At 44.3% G+C, this 17,333-nt stretch overlaps 1 protein-coding gene across 1 annotated transcript in view; it reads right to left on the bottom strand.

The window, feature by feature from the left end:
• The window catches only part of si:dkey-288a3.2 (protein phosphatase 1 regulatory subunit 37), an 81,581-nt gene continuing 64,248 nt past the window's right edge, over positions 1–17,333 (bottom strand). The window contains exons 5-9 of the mRNA XM_061743352.1: positions 9,000–9,155; positions 8,761–8,876; positions 5,555–5,696; positions 3,713–3,887; positions 1–55 (exon numbers count right to left, since the gene is read on the bottom strand). Coding sequence (XP_061599336.1) covers positions 1–55; positions 3,713–3,887; positions 5,555–5,696; positions 8,761–8,876; positions 9,000–9,155 — 644 coding nt within the window. The remainder of the gene's footprint in view (positions 56–3,712; positions 3,888–5,554; positions 5,697–8,760; positions 8,877–8,999; positions 9,156–17,333) is intronic.

Below are 17,333 nucleotides of genomic sequence, written 5' to 3'. Positions count from 1 at the left end.
CTAGCCGCAGACGTGGGTCGTGCAGAACTGCGGCAGTAAATCCTCGTTGGAGCTCCTATGGAGTAAGATCACTTCCAAAAAGATGTGTCCATGTTATAACTATTTGTATTCGTAATGATAAACATCCATCCATCCATCCATCCATCCATTATCTATACCTGCTTTATCCTTTTCAGGGTCACGGTCTGCTGGAGCCTATCCCAGCTCATTTCAGGTGAGAGGCAGGGGTTACACCCTGGACAGGTCACCAGTCCATCACAGGGACACGAATGATAAACATTTGTATGTAAATAAAAAAGTTGTACCCAAAATTCTGCTGTCACACACATGAGTCTGATAAATTATTAGGGTTAGGATTGTTTTTATGTGAGTATGAATCTAAAAGCTGTGAGTGCAAAGTCTTGTGAATACAACTCTAATTTCTACGACTACGAGTCTTCACTGTGAACACGAATTCAAGTTTATGGGTACGAGTCGAAAAACTGATGACTCACAAGAATGTTTGCATATCATCATTATTGATGAAGTGATCATCAGCATTGATCATAATTATTGAGTAACTGATCATAATTATTGAGTAACAGATCATAATTATTGAGTAACTGATCATAATTATTGGTGATCAATAAAAGCAGATGTTTTAGAAGTGTGTGAACTAATGATGCACCGAAATGAAAATTTGTGGCCGAAACCGAAACCGAAAACAATAATAAACACTTGGCCGAATACCGAACATGGTTTTTTCGCAGTTTTTCATTTATTTTGCCAATTTTTTCACCATTGCATAAATCAAATAAATGTGATTTAGGCTTTTCAAAGAAAAAAATCTTTTACAAAATTACAAGGTAGAAAATATTTATTGAACATAAAAAACTGAACATGTTTTAATTTCCCAGCATTATGTTGATTTGGTTCCACCTCCTGGTGAATGTTGGTAAAATTCTTATGTGGTTAGTTTTTGGTTGGCCAACGATTTATGTTTGTGGTGCAACCGTTACGGAGCGGCCAGTCTATTTCCTTATTTTACAACGCCGTTATTAATTGTTGGGTTTTTTTCCCACTTATTCCACCGAACACCCAAAGTGTTTTTTTGCCATTTTCGGCCGAACAATTTCGGTTACCGAACAATCGGTGCATGACTAGTGTGAACAGTATCAGGAGGAAAAGACATCAGCAGGAGTCTGAGAGAAACTTCAGTGAATGACCCGGTTTTCTGTTTTCTGTTTCCTGCTGTCGTCCTGATCAGCTCAGATCTGCTGATCAATAACCTCAGCTGGGACAGAGTTCCCTCTCAAGTCCTGGCCGACGCTCGTATCGGACAAACCACAGCCAGATATTCTGCATCAAACAGACGAGCTAACGGCTCCTCTGCAGCAGAGACGCTAGTGGAGACGCTAGCGACCCAGCGGCGGCATGAATAATTAACAGCAGTCAATAATTAATAATTAACAACATCAGTTCCCTGATCAACTGGAGGAGACATGAAACATCCGGATGGTAAACAACGACAAACATCCGGATGGTAAACAACGACAACAGCAACCCCACAGCCCATGATTGCCCCCCCTCACTCATCACATACGTGTCTGAACCAACAATCCCTCAGGGTGGGGGCTAAACAGGAACTAAACCAGGAACTGGACCCCCTCTTGTGATTCTAACTGAAAGAGGTGTGGCCAGAGACGTCTGGGACATTTGGCGAAATGGCCGGGGGGGGGGGGCCCTCGCAAAATTTTTTGGGGTTTTTCGGGTTGGATCGGGTGTCTATATGTGCAATTTTAACTCTCCAATGATCAAAATACTGGATACCTTCCCCTGCCTCATCATCATCCCCGCAGCTGCTGGAGACCCGGTCGGATCTGTGATTTTTGTAACAAATTTATCAAACGAGCCTTTCAGAGAGGCATTAAACTCTTCCATTTTCTTTAGTTCTTTTCTTTTTTCATCCCCTGATGGAAATTTCCTGAATCTGTCTCGTTCTCTCGACATTGTGTGACAGTTTGTTCCAACTCCACCGTCTGGATCAGAGCAGCTTGTGTCTGCGCTTGGTCTGATCAGTTGTATTGAACAACAGACACATATATTTATTGATATGCACAGACTAGTACACATTTAGGTCTGTAATGGAACGTGACTGTTGATATTTATAAGGGAAAAAAGGGAAAAAAAAGAAAAAAACGGCCCATAGCGCGAGGCCCCTTGCGGTTGCACGGTTCGCACACTCCTTGCGGCGGCTCTGGGTGTGGCCTGTCGTCAACACGGTGACCATTTACTGAGATATTCACCGGAGTTAATGGATTTATACGCTGCAATGTGATATTATGGTCTGTCCAACACGGGAACCCGACCCCAGGACCGACGGGTCGGCTGGTCACCGTGACGAGGGGCTACAGATCTGCTCCAGACTCGGTTCCCAGGAACCTTCCTAGGGACCTTTCCTAGGGAACTTTCCTAGGGAACCTTCCTAGGGAACCTTCCTAGGGAACCTTCCTAGGGAACTTTCCTAGGGAACCTTCCTAGGAAATCTTCCTAGGGAACTTTCCTAGGGAACCTTCTGTTAGGTTCCTAAATCATCATAACATAAATTAATAACTTAGGAAAGGCACAGAGACTGTGGAATTATTTTTCAGGCGCTCCTGCAGGAGGGGGAGAGCATACTGACAGAGGCAGAACCTCCTGACAGCAGATGCTTCCCAAAGACCCTCCCCTTGCAGGAAGCTATTTATTGGTAAAACTGACAGGAAACATGACCATATTTGGTAAACAATGGACAATTAGAAGAAGCAGATGGAGAAACAGACATGGTATCAGATGATGGTTGAAAAGTCACACCTATGACTTTTCAGTTATCTTGTGGTGTGCAGAGCAACAGACATCCTTTTAAGAAACCTTAATTGGTCAAGGGGGATTTTGTTGTCATCAGATGGTCAACTAACAATGGGATAGTTGTTGGACACCCCAAACTCAGGAAGGGCTGCCCTGTCATCTGTTAACATGTGATAACCAGCAGTCAGGGTAAAGTCTTTAAGAAACACGAAGGGTCAAAGGGGTCAAATGAGGACAACAGGAAGTATTGGACAACTGCACAATAGTCAACTGTTTAACAGAGCAGACAACCCCCCTAAATACCCTCAGGGAGTGGCCTGTCCTGTGACTTCTGTTAACAATGGTAAGGATGTGAAAAACACAGCAGTCAGCTTCTCTGAGCTGACCTAATTAAGCCTATTCTGATAGAATATTTTCATAAGGACAAACTTTTTCAAAAACTCAGATTAATCTGACACCTTCCTAGGGAACTTTCCTAGGGAATCTTCCTAGGGAACTTTCCTAGGGAATCTTCCTAGGGAACCTTCATAGGAAATCTTCCTAGGGAACATTCCTAGGAAATCTTCCTAGGGAACTTTCCTAGGGAACCTTCCTAGGGAACATTCCTATGAAATCTTCCTAGGGAACTTTCCTAGGGAATCTTCCTAGGGAACCTTCCTAGGGAACATTCCTCTCTATGAGGTAATTAAACCTCTAATATGTAAATGAGTGAATCAGATAAAACCAGCACAAACAGATGGCAGGGATTGTTGGGGGGGTGACATCATCAGTGCCGGCACCACCTACCTGCTCTGGGTCCAGGTCTGGGTCCAGGTCTCGGTACGGGTCCAGGTCCCGGTCCCAGTCCAGCTCCAGGTCTCGGTCCAGGTCCAGGTCCCGGTCCAGCTCCAGGTCCCGGTCCAGGTCCAGCTTCAGGTCCAGCTCCAGGGAGACCAGGGACCGGTTGATCCCCAGGGCCAGACTCAGGGCCATCAGGCCCCCGACCTTCACCCGGTTCTGACGGAGGTCCAGAACCTGCAGGGTCCGGGTCTCGGCCAGGACCTCGGCCAGCGCCACGGCACCTGGACCAGAGAGAACCGGGTCAGAAACCGCACCTGGACCGGGAGAGAACCGGGTCAGAAACCGCAACGGGGGTCCGGGTCCGGGTCTGGGTTCTGAGGGAGTAGAACCTCCGAAGACCTCGGAGGTTCTCACGGCACTGACTGTGTTTCCAGCATCAATAACCCTTTTAAAACCGGAATATTATCAATAACCCGGTTACACGGCCATGTAAACACCAATAACCCCTTTGAATAACCGGAATTTGCTGAACTGAATATTTGGTCATGTTTAGCCTAACGGGATATTACGGGAGAGTATCAGGGCCCAGCAGGAGAAAACTAAAAAATAATAGGAGGAAGATTTTGTTTTCATTATGCACTTCGAGAAAAAAGTCGAAATGTCGAGAAAAAAGTCGAAATGTATTTCAACTTTATTCACAAAATTTCGACTTTATTCTTGAAATTGAACTTCAACATTAATCTCGACATTTCGACTTTTTTCTCAACATTTTGACTTTTTTCTCAACATTTTGACTTTTTTATCAACATTTCGACTTTTTTTCTCAACATTTCGGTCTTTAGGGGGGGGGGGGGGGGGGGGGGCCCTCATTTCGTTGGAAGAAGGAAAAAAGAAAAAAAAAAAAGAAAAAATTCCTACAGATACAATAGGGCACCCGAGCTCCTAGCTGGCTCGCCAATTATTATGATATATAATATAAAAATGACCACCAGGTTCAGGAACAGCTTCTTTCCCACAGCTGTCTCCCTGGTGAACTCTGACCCCCCAGGCCCCCCCACACCAACCCCCCACCCCTCCACACCCCCCCCCCCCCCCCCACACCAACCCCCCCAGGAAGTGAACGGGGCTAAATAGATTTATGTACTTTGTTTAATTTCCTGCTCCAAACTGTTCCACACTTTATCCATGTATTTATAATAGGAATGGGTGATATTTTACCGTTCACGATAAACCGTCAAAAAAAATTCCTCACGATAAGAATTTGTATCTCACGGTAAAAACGATAAATTCCTGTTGATGATGTTTTTGTGTAAAGATGATTTATGGAAGGAAGGAAGGAAGGAAGGAAGGAAGGAAGGAAGGAAGGAAGGAAGGAAGGAAGGAAGGAAGGAAGGAAGGAAGGAAGGAAGGAAGGAAGGGAGAAAAGAGGAAGGGAAGAAGGAAGGAGAGAGCAGGAGGAAAGAAGGAAGGAAGGGAAAAAAGAAGGAAGGAAGGAAGGAAGGAAGGAAGGAAGGAAGGAAGGAAGGAAGGAAGGAAGGGAAAAAAAGAAGGAAGGAAGGAAGGAAGGAAAGGGGAGAAGGAAGGAAGGAAGGAAGGAAGGAAGGAAGGAAGGAAGGAAGGAAGGAAGGAAGGAAGGAAATGAGGAAGAAAGAAAGAAAGAAAGAAAGAAAGAAAGAAAGAAAGAAAGAAAGAAAGAAAGAAAGAAAGAAAGAAAGAAAGAAAGAAAGAAAGAAAGAAGGATAAATTCCCGTTGATGAGGTTTTTGTGTAACAAACATGGTGGATCTGAGAGTGAGATAGATTTATAGTTACAAAGATGGAGTTGAATTGGTATTTTTTTTATCGTAATTTTTATCGTTATCGGGATAAATGCCAGAAATGATCGTGATACATTTTTTAGTCCATACCGACCATCCCTAATTTATAACCCACCTCTGGCCCGGTCGTACCTTCACAGCTGATGTTGGTTCTCTTCAGGCCGAGCTGCAGCAGCGAGCTGTTCACCATCAGCGGCTGCCGGATCACCAGCACGCCCTCGTTCCCCAGGAGGTTCTGACCCAGATCCAGGACCTGCAGGACCTTCAGGACCGGCTGCAGGACAGGATTCAGGGCATCATAAGAGCACGTTTCCACAGAGCCGGGTATTTACAAAAACGGATATTTTCCCCTCTCCGTTTAGAAAAGTCCCATCATTTCCAGGAACCTGCATAAATAGCTGTTAAGGTGCTATGAGCAGCCAAACCTGCAGGGGGCAGTGTAACGAGAAGATAAAGTCATGCTAGCCAATCAGAATCCTGGAAAAAACATCAACAAATGACACGAGTAACTTCCAGTTACTTCCAAGATGAACCAGAGTCTTTGGTTTGGAGTGACAGAGAAGTGGAGTTACTTTTAACATTTTGACTTTTTCTCAAAATTTCGACTCTTTTCTCGACTTTTTTCTCAAAATTTCGACTCTTTCCTCGACTTTTTTCTCAAACTTTTGACTTTTTTCTCAAAATTTCAACTTTTTTCGACTTTTTTTCTCAAAATTTCAACTTTTTTCGACTTTTTTCTCAAAATTCTGACTTTTTTCTCAAAATGTCGATTTTTCTCAAAATTTCGACTTTTTTCTCAAAATTTCAACTCTTTTCTCGACATTTTTCTCAAAATTTCGACTTTTTTCTCGACTTTTTTCTCAAAATTTTGACTTTTTTCTCGACTTTTTTCTCAAAATTTTGACTTTTTTCTCGACTTTTTTCTCAAAATTTTGACTTTTTCTCAAAATTTCGACTTTTTTCTCTACTCTTTTCTCAAAATTTCGACTTCTCAAAATTTCAACTTTTTTCAACTTTTTCCTCAAAATTTCGACTCTTTTCTCGACTTTTTCTCAAAATTTCGACTTTTTCTAAAAATTTTGACTTTTTTCTCAAAATTTCGACTTTTTTCTCAACTTTTTTCTCAAAATTTCGACTTTCTTCTCAAAATTTCGACTTTTTCCCCAAATTTCGACTTCTCGACATTTCAACTTTTTTCTCAAAATTTCAACTTTTTTCTCAACTTTTTTCTCCAAATTTCGACTTTCTTCTCAAAATTTCGAGTTTTTTCCCCAAATTTCGACTTCTCGACATTTCAACTTTTTTCTCAAAATTTCAACTTTTTTCTCGACTTTTCTTTTTTCTCGACACTTTGACTCTTTTCTCGAAATTTTGACTTTTTTCTCAAAATTTTGACTTTTTTCTCAACTTTTTTCTCAAAATTTCGACTTCTCAAAATTTAGACTTTTTTCTCAATTTTTCTTCTCAAAATTTTGACTTTTTTCTCAACTTTTTTCTCAAAATTTAGACTTTTTTCTCAACTTTTCGATTTTTTTCTCGACTTTTTTCTTAAAATTTCGACTCTTTTCTCAAAATTTCGATTTTTTTCCCGACTTTTTTCTCAAAATTTTGACTTTTTTCTCAAAATTTCGACTTATCAAAATTTTGACTTTTTTCTCGACTTTTTTCTCAACATTTTTTGGACTAAAAATTAGACATTTTAACTAAGAGTAAGACAAACAGACTAAATAAGACAAATATTCTTGTTAAGATGTTGAGTTTTTGCAGTGTGGTGACGTTTCTGTCTCATAATGTGACGTTCTGGAGTCTAAATGTCCGTTTCTCTCCGTTTACAAACAAACGTGAAGACGGAGGTTTGAAAAATCTACACTTCGGCCGGAGTTTTCAGAAATGATGGTTTTTGGAGACTTTGAGCTTCGTTTTCCTGTAAATGAACGAACAAAACGCATGAAAACACCAGCGTTTCTGCTCCGTGGAGACGGGGCCTCAGTTCTGTCTCGTCTCTCTGAATCTCAGCAGCGTTTTGTCTCCAGAGCCGCATTAGCGCTGACGGTTGATCAGCCGGTGCGTGAAGCCGGGGATTCTGGGAGACGAGGGAACGCCGTTACCCAGAATCCCCGGGAGGCTCCGCCCACTCACTGCTCACCTCGCTAAACTCGCTAAACTCGCTTTGGTCCCTGGTCACGGCTCTGCAGAGAGACGGGGGGGGAACAGACCCGGGGGTGAAGCTGCTGCTGGAAAACAACCTCCTGATTTAGTTTAACCTGCAGGTATAAATGAATAAATCTGTAAATGAAGGAAACTCTTGCAGCAGAAGTCTGATCTCATCAGCAGTAAAAACCTGTTTCCCTCAGTTACAACCTGGACCAGAGAAAAACTCTTCAGAATCAGTCTCTAATGATGTCACAGGGGGCGTGTCCAGCTCTAATGATGTCACAGGGGGCGTGTCCAGCTCTAATGATGTCACAGGGGGCGTGTCCAGTTCTTCTTCTACAGTTTTTTTTCTTCTACAGTTTAATAGCCACTTGGCGTTGGAGTTTTTGGGAATGTTTGTGACGAGATCAAAGCTGATCTTATTCCCCGATGCTTCGCTGCGCTGGCGACCAGTAATGTTAACGTTAATTAACTTTATCAAAGAAATAACCTGGAACTGACAAAGTATGGAATAACTGACTGAAGACAGATCAGGAATGGACCCAGAGTATCAGGGCCAGGCAGGAGGAAAATAAAAATAATATTTTAGAGGAGGAAGATTTTGTTTTCATTATGCACTTCGAGAAAAAAGTCCAAATGTCGAAATGTATTTCAACTTTATCCACAAAATTTCGACTTTATTCTTGAAATTGAACTTCAACATTAATCTCGACATTTTTACTTTTTTCCTCAAAATTTTGAGGAAGGGGGGGGGGGGGGGGGAGGCCCTCATTTCGTTGGAAGAAGGAAAAATGAAAAGAAAAAAAGAAAAAATTCCTACAGATACAATAGGGCACCCGAGCTCCTAGCTGGCTCGCCAATTATTATAATATATAATATAAAAATGACCACCAGGTTCAGGAACAGCTTCTTTCCCACAGCTGTCTCCCTGGTGAACTCTGACCCCCCAGGCCCCCCCCCACACCAACCCCCCACCCTTCCACCCTCCCAGGAAGTGAACGCGGCTAAACACATTTATGTACTTTGTTTAATTTCCTGCTCCGACAACATCAATGTTGAAGTACAATTTCGAGAAAAAAGTCAAAATGTTGAGAAAAAAGTCAAAATTTCGTGAATAAAGTTGAAATGTTGATAAAAAACACAGGAATGGAACCAGACAGATGTCTCTGCTCACCAGAACTCACCAGAACTCTGGCCAGCGGCTCCATCCCTCTCTCAGTGATGTGGTTGTTGTTCAGCAGCAGAATCTTCAGACCTTCTTCCTTCTGACGCAGCAGACCGTCGCACAATTCCTCCAGACCTGGACCAGAAACACCGTTAAACCAGCTCCTCCAGACCTGGACCCCCAGGTATTTTCCTTGGTTGCAGACGGAGCCTCCCTACCAGGTGGTAGTAGTAGTAGCAGTAGTATTGTCCTCCCTACCGTCGTCCTCCAGCAGGTTGTCTCTCAGCTGCAGCGTCTCCAGCGTGGAGTTGAACCGCAGCAGGTCTCCCAGCTGCAGCGCGTCCTGGTAGCTGTTCAGACGGTTGTTGTTCAGGTGCAGCCGCCGCAGAGACCGGTTGGTCCTCAGAGCCCCGACTGCAGGAGACACACCAGAACTGACCAATGAGACCGTTGGACCACCGGACTCCACTGGCCCAGTTATTCCACAGGTAATCAATGTCAATGTCAATGTCAATTTCATTTATAAAGCACATTTAAAAACGACCGAGGTCGACCAAAGTGCTGTACAGCATACAAGAAAATAACACAATACCAAAAGAAAAACACAGTGTAGAAACAATAAAATCACTGACATACTAAAATGATCAATAAAATAGTAATAAAAAATAGATAATAGAGAATAGACGACAAAGAACAGACACATAAAGTGCACAATCACTTCTCACAGATGTAGGGAACTAATTTGTCACACACTAAAAGCCAAAGAAAATAAATAAGTTTTCAAAGAAGACATCAGTTCTTCCTATCAGCAGTTTAAGTTTAGAGGAGGAAGATTTTGTTTTCATTATGCACTTTGAGAAAAAAGTCGAAATGTTGAAGAAAAAAGTCGAAATTACGAGATTACGGTTGAAGAACAATTTCGAGAATTGTATTTCAAATGTATTCTCAAAATTTCGACTTTATTCTTGAAATTGTATTTCAACATTAATCTCGACATCTCGACGTGTGATGGCGGCTTCTTCTTCTTCTTCTTCTTCTCTTTGTCTCTCTGTGTCTCTGTGCTGCCGGGACCGTCGCCGCCCCCCCCCCCCCCCCCCCCCAGATCGATACAGCTGATTGGATCGAGCCCGTCGGGTCACGTGTGGAATACAGTCATCAGGCCCAGCGGGAAGCTAATGGTGGAACCGCCGGGGATCGATCCCCCGACTCCACTGTGAGGAACCAACCCTGCAATCACCGGCCAATCAGAGGCAACGATCCCCCTGGAGCCCCGCTGGGCTGGGGGGGCAGAGATGATGGGGGGGTTGAGGCCTTAAAGGAGCTTGAGGCAGGATTTATGAAAAAAATCTGTATACGTTTTAAGTTTTCTAGTAATGATGTCAGATGAAGCGTTCCAAACCCAAAAGAATGTTTCCTCTAGTGTATCTCTCCTTCGCCTTGAACAGGCTGTTGCTGCAAAATGTGCTGCAATTCGGTCCCAAATTTCCCGCGCTGTCCTGTGGATGTGACGTCACATGACGCTGCATGCACGTTCTCCCCGTTCTCCCGTTCTCCCCGTTCTCCCGTGCCGGCTTCACTGTTGGCTGCAGTACCCCCGACGGCCGTCGTGGTGAAGGGTGGCGCTAGAGAGTCTCATTTCTTAAAAGGAGCCTCATGCTCCTTTAAATATCAAACAGGTCCAGGAAGTGGGAGCAGGTCGCTTCTGCTACCAACCAAACCAGGACAGTAGTAAAGATGTACTTTAGTGTAGTATTAGGCAGTAAAGTTGTACATCAGTAGTTTCTATCAATCGATACCCTTTGGCAGGAGATACATGACTGAGCTCTCCTTGGATCGCCATCTTGCCGTGGTGGAGAAACTTCCGTGTTCCGATGAACCTGAGGGCGATTTGTCTGGAGCTTTAAGCTCCTGGTAGGGTCGCCCATGGTGGTAAGGTCAAGGGTCGCCCATGGAGGTAAAGTCAAGGGTCACCCATGGCAGTAAGGTCAAGGGTCGCCCATGGCGGTAAAGTCAAGGGTCGCCCATGGAGGTAAAGTCAAGGGTCGCCCATGGAGGTAAAGTCAAGGGTCACCCATGGCAGTAAGGTCAAGGGTCGCCCATGGCGGTAAAGTCAAGGGTCGCCCATGGAGGTAAAGTCAAGGGTCGCCCATGGAGGTAAAGTCAAGGGTCGCCCATGGTGGTAAGGTCAAGGGTCGCCCATGGAGGTAAAGTCAAGGGTCGCCCATGGAGGTAAAGTCAAGGGTCGCCCATGGAGGTAAAGTCAAGGGTCACCCATGGCAGTAAGGTCAAGGGTCGCCCATGGAGGTAAAGTCAAGGGTCGCCCATGGAGGTAAAGTCAAGGGTCGCCCATGGAGGTAAAGTCAAGGGTCGCCCATGGTGGTAAGGTCAAGGGTCGCCCATGGTGGTAAGGTCAAGGGTCGCCCATGGAGGTAAGTTCAAGGGTCACCCATGGAGGTAAGGTCAAGGGTCGCCCATGGCGGTGGCAGAGAAGCTCCACAACAGCCACAACGGCAGAAGAATGCTGCAGCAAAGGTTGGCCCCCCATTGTCTTGGTCTCCATGCCATTAGGGTTAGGGACCCTGGCCTTCTCTTTGGACAGGACAGTGTGGGTGCTGCCTGTGCAACCGTCCCCCACTCAAAGAGATTGAAAAAACAAAAAGATGATTTCATCCCCCCCACTTTTTCCCAAGGTAAAACCGTTTTTGCCCAGTGCCCTCGGGATGCATCAGCATACCCAAATGGAGCGCACCTCAGTTCCCCGTACGCTACATGAAAAATCATTGGTCAAATTAGATTGATTTAATGGCCGTCCAGCCAATCACAGCCTTTTAACCAAAACCAGCCCGGCTGCCGCCCGGGAAAATAAACATGATCAGGAAGCTGAGAGCCAAAAGCTGTTTTAATTTCAGCTGTAGCTGTTAATATGCCACTTTATTAAGTTTTAATATTTTTTCAGGCGTAAAAGTAACCGTTAAGATCCCCAACCTGGGCTCAGTTTATCCTAATAACGCCTGTTAAGAAATTTGATCTGAAAATTTCGGAATTTCTGGCTGACTGCCGGCTCCGGAGCTGATTTATGGTTCCGCGTTAAATCAACGCAGAGCCTACGGCGTAGGGTACGGCGTAGCTTACGTAGCCTACGGCGTAGGGTACAGCGTACGGCGTAGGGTACAGCGTACGGCGTGCGTCGCCGCGTAGCCTACGCCGTAGTCTCTGCGTCGATTTAACGCAGAACCATAAAACAGCTCCGCTATCTTCACTTCAGCTTTATCTGAAAGTGTGTAAATGACCCAGATAACAGCTGGATTACTTTGTGGTTTCTGAAAACTATTATATCAGAAACATCCAAAACAAATCTGACGAGTCACAGGATTATTTCTCTCTATTTCTCTTTTGTTAACAAAAAAAGTTCTGTGTTCATTGTCAGATTTCACCCCATAATTGTTTTTTTAAGGGGCAATGACACCTTTTGTTATTTCTGTCACTACTATTTTTGTAATGTGAAAACTGTTATTGCCAATTTCACCTTGTCTTTGTTTTCATAAAAACGCATGTTCCTCTCAGTTCATAATTACTGACTCTGTGTTGGAAGAGCCTTTGAATACAGTCTGGGAGCGTTTTATTATTTATGTTAAACATTAGTAGCTACATATCTGGGAATAAAGGGCGTGGTGCTATAATGTATATTTTGGCAGCCAGGATGCTCATGTGCCCTAGAACCCCCCCACTTTTAAAATCACTGCTCCACCCCTGCACACACACACACACACACACACACACACACACACACACACACACACACACACACACACACACACACACACACACACACACACACACACGACCAGCTTCACCCAAAGGCTTTTGATTTGCAGGAATTCTCACCAAAAGCTCGTGTTTCTGGACTTTCAATGGACAATAAACAATACCGTGTGTCTATGGTTGTGTGTGTGTGTGTGTGTGTGTGTGTGTGTGTGTGTGTGTGTGTGTGTGTGTGTGTGTGTGTGTGTGTGTGTGTGTGTGTGTCTCCTCTCGCAACAGTAGAAAACTTCAAATACCTCGGAAGTATTGTATCAAGTGATTGCACCATAGACAAGGAGCTTGGAAACCGTATTCATTGTGCGAGTGCATCATTGGGCAGGCTATGGAAACGCCTGTGGTCATCACATGACATCAAAGTCGACACAAAAGTCTCTGTATATAATGCTGTTGTGTTGTCAGCCCTTCTTTATGGTGCCGAAACGTGGACACTATACGGTCGTCACATCACACGTGTCGCTGCCTCCAACAACACCATCTACGAGCAATCCTTCGCTCTCATACCATCAGAGAGTGACAAACGATGAAGTTCTGACTCAAGCCAATACCATGGATATTGAGATCATTCTCTCCAAGATACAACTAAAGGCTCAGTTATGGTTCTGTGTCACACCAACGCAGAGCACACGCCGCAGCCGTGACGCCGCGCTAAACCCTTCGGACTTCTCCGTCACTCCATTTGGTCGCGGTGCAGTACCCCCCGCGATCTTTTTCTGAATGGTTTATCCGACTTTTTCCGGTCACAGTAAATCAAAGAAATAAGGACAACTATTGTGCAAAAAACAAAAAAAAAAAATCACACATAAACGAAGAAAAGAGCCCTGGAAGTTTACTACTGATTCAAACCGGAAACCGGAAATGCTTCGCTTTCAAACGAACCAATCACAGCCCTCTCGGTCTGCGTGTGGTCTGCGTCTCCTCGACGCGTAGTTACAATTTTCAGGAGGTGACGTCAGTGACGGCGCAGGTGACGGCGTGTCGTCTGCGTCGATCCAAACCACACGCCGTAGGCACGGCGTCATTTTGACGCAGAAGCATAACTGAGCCTTAAGGTGGGCAGGGCACATCGCTCGTATGCCTGAAAACCGACTCCCGAAACAAGTACTCTTTGCAGAGCTTGCTAAAGGAAAAGGATCTGTCGGTCGCCCACTCCTACGATGGAAAGATACGCTAAAGAGCACTCTTAAGCAACGTGACATCTCACCAGACACATGGCAACTCGAGGCTTTGGAGCGTTCCAGCTGGAACAACACCACAAATGCTGGCCTTAAAAAGTTGGACGATCTGAGGCAGAAAAACAACGCACTTAAACGTGCACGTCGTCATGCGCAGAGGGAGGCCACTGCTGACGGGAGCCTAGGAGCATTCAAGTGTCGTCACTGTGAACGAAGATTACAAGCCGCATTGGCATGCTAAGTCATGAGCGTGCCTGTAAGAAATAAAATTTAAAAAAAGACTTTGGAACACGGACGTTTCGCAGACAGCCATCGTCGACTCGACGGGCAGCTTTGTGTGTGTGTGACGTGTCCACCGGAGCGTAAAGCGACAGGTAAGAGATTATTAAACGCTAATCCGGGTCGTCGCCCGTGGAGACGGTGACGGGTCAGAATCTGGTCCTGCTGGTCTCAGGACACGCACGCACGCACACACACATATATACACACACACACACACACACACACACACATACACGCACACACATATATATATACACACACACACACACACACACACACACACATACACGCACACACATATATATATACACACACACACACACACACACACACACACACACACACACACACACACACACATATATATATACACACACACACATACACGCACATATACTGTTGGAGCCATATTGGTATTGTTTGTATTTTGTGAAGGTGGTGCCTCCAAGTGGTACTGGTGATAAGGTTGACTGATTATTGAAAATGGTGAATGGATTGTGTTTTTTATTGTTATTGTTTTCTGCTGCTCACGTCCTCCTCCTCCGGGTCGGACCGCCCTCCTGCTGTGATTAAGGAGAGGTTCAGCCGGGTGCGCTGGCTCTGGTTTTTGTATTGAAGAAGTGAGGAGTGAGACAGTTTTTCTACCGCTAATTAAGTTCTGATTTTTGTGATTATTGTAAGTCAACCACGGAGAATATTTAAGTTGAGAAAATAAATTCTAAGTTTTTTGAATCTGATCTCCGCGAGTGCTTTATCAATTTAGCGAGTCATAGACCTCCTCCTCAGACTACTTTGCTATTTAAACATTTTTTATTGAATGCAAGAGTAGCCATAACAAGTAGGAAAACTCCACTAAAGACTCGAAGGAGAACGGAGAGTCGGTGAATCCAGCCGATCACTCTTGAAGGACGGGCCGGCGAGCCGTGAGTAAAATCAGCTGATTGACTTTATGAATGAAAGCGCCGCTGCGCTCTAAAGGAACACTACGGGAGGAAAAGTTGTGGATTGTGGATGTGGATTGCAATAAAGCAGGATGTTGGATGGATGTTCATGGATGAACTGAAGGATTAAATAAGCAGTAATTAAAAGAACGTTTGTGATTACCTGGAATGATGTCCAGCACATCTGAGACTGCAGCTGAGGCTGAGGACATGTTGAAATCATGCATCGCTTCCCGCAGAGGCAGATTGGGAGCATGCACGAGGAGGTTAAATGAAATAAAGGCTTTGATGACTGATGAAAGAAATATTGATAAAGTCAATGATGCATTTGAAGTGTTTAAAGGAGCTGTGGATGAATTTAAAATTGCTCACAAATCTGTGCAAGAGCTCTTATCAGAAGAGGAAAAGGAAAATGATTATTATGACTGGTATGAACCCAGAATAACTAACCTGAATTATTTCTTGAAGGATGTTGAAACATGGAAAAGAGAAATTGCACAATCAAAAGTAGGACCACTGGACAGCATATCAAATGTATCTCACAAATCAAAGTCTACCACTGGATCAAAAGCCTCTAGATCATCCTCAGTCTCCTCAGAGTTAAAAAAGGCCAAAGCAGAACAGGCTGCTGCGAGGGCTCGAGCTGCTGCATTGAAAGAAAAGCACACCTTGCAACTGGAGGAAATAAAACTGAAAGCAAAGATGGAGCAAATTGAGTTGGAAGCAGACCTCGCAGCATCAACTGCTAAAATAGAAATCCTCCAAAGTGATTCACCTCAGGAAAGTGACGATGGGGCTCAGGAAGCTCCGGGTGATGGCATGACTGAGTATTATGACTCCCATCATGAACCAGAAACTGTGGAGAAATATGTGGACTTTGTGCAGTTAGGTGCAATACCCAAAACCCCACTTCACCAAACCATCCTAAGTCTCCACAGACCTCCATCTACAAGGAGCATCAACACACAAGAGGATCGAAATAAACCTCAAAGCAAGAATGCTACTAAAAAACACAGTGCAAGCCATACTCAAATAATAAATCACCCTGCACAAGAAAATGTCAATATTAATGCTCCTCATGGTAACATGGGTGAGGTTATTCAAAGACAAAGTGACATAGCAGAACTCATTGTCTCACAGCAAAAACTGTCTCTACTACCTGCAAGAGAGATTTCTGTGTTTGATGGTAACCCGCTGGAGTATCAGTCTTTTATCCACGCATTTGAACACTTGATTGAAGACAAGACTAAGAATAATCAAGACAGACTCTACTATCTAGAGCAGTTCACCGCTGGTTTGCCCAGAAACTTAATTCGTAGCTGTTTGCACATGGAGGGGAGTAGGGGCTATAGTGAAGCGAGACGCCTCTTAAAAGAACACTTTGGAAATGAGATGAAGATATCTGGGGCTTACTTGGAAAAAGCCATGAATTGGACAGCGATAAAAGCTGAGGATGGGAAAATGTTGCATGCATATGCAATGTATTTGAGAGGATGCTGTAATGTAATGCAGGATTTAGAGTATTTGGAGGAACTTGATATCCCATCAAATCTAAGGATAATTGCATCCAAACTACCGTACAAACTCCGGGAAAGGTGGCGAACCACAGCCTTTGAGACACAACAGAAGACTGGCAGGAGAATCAAATTTCAACACTTGGTGGATTTTGTGGAAAAGCAAGCCAAGATGCTTTTGGATCCCTTGTTTGGTGACATTCAGGACCAAATAATAACCAAAAGGCCTCTCCCAAGAAGCAAAGGTGAACCCACGGCGATAAGAAGCAGAACCAGCAGCTTTGCTACTTCAGTAGCTGTGAATATGGAGAAAGCAGGATACGCTGTAAAACCTTCATCTGTCCCACTACAACGTGTTCAGACCACAAGCAGTGCTAGTATCCCTTTATGTGGATTCTGTCATGGGAAACATGCTCTTACCGACTGCTCACAATTCAAAACACAGTCACATGACATCAAGGTTGAATACTTAAGGAGTCATGGATATTGTTATGGTTGTCTGCTGAAAGGTCACCTAAGCAGAAATTGTAGAAAAAGATTAATGTGTCAGGTCTGTCAAATGAAACATCCTACTGTACTTCACATTCCCCGTGAAAAAGACCCAAAGCAGGAAGATAAACCGAAAGCCACTGCTGAGACAGAAGAAACCCCCATAAGCAGTGCTCTCGTTTCAGCATGTGATGCTACTGGGGCCGGGAAAGACTGTGCACTTGCGATCGTTCCAGTCAGAATCAAGGTGGGAAAAGGGAGCAGGTACATCCAGACCTATGCCTTTCTCGATCCAGGCAGCACAGCAACATTTTGCACGGAGAAATTAATGAACCGACTAAATGTGAAAGGACGCAAGACAGAAATTCTTTT

The sequence above is a fragment of the Cololabis saira genome, chromosome 16 (assembly GCF_033807715.1).
Source record: "Cololabis saira isolate AMF1-May2022 chromosome 16, fColSai1.1, whole genome shotgun sequence".
NCBI classification, from domain to species: domain Eukaryota; kingdom Metazoa; phylum Chordata; class Actinopteri; order Beloniformes; family Belonidae; genus Cololabis; species Cololabis saira.
The sequence above is the reverse complement of the archived record's forward strand: the minus strand, read 5'-3'. Positions and strand labels throughout refer to the sequence as shown.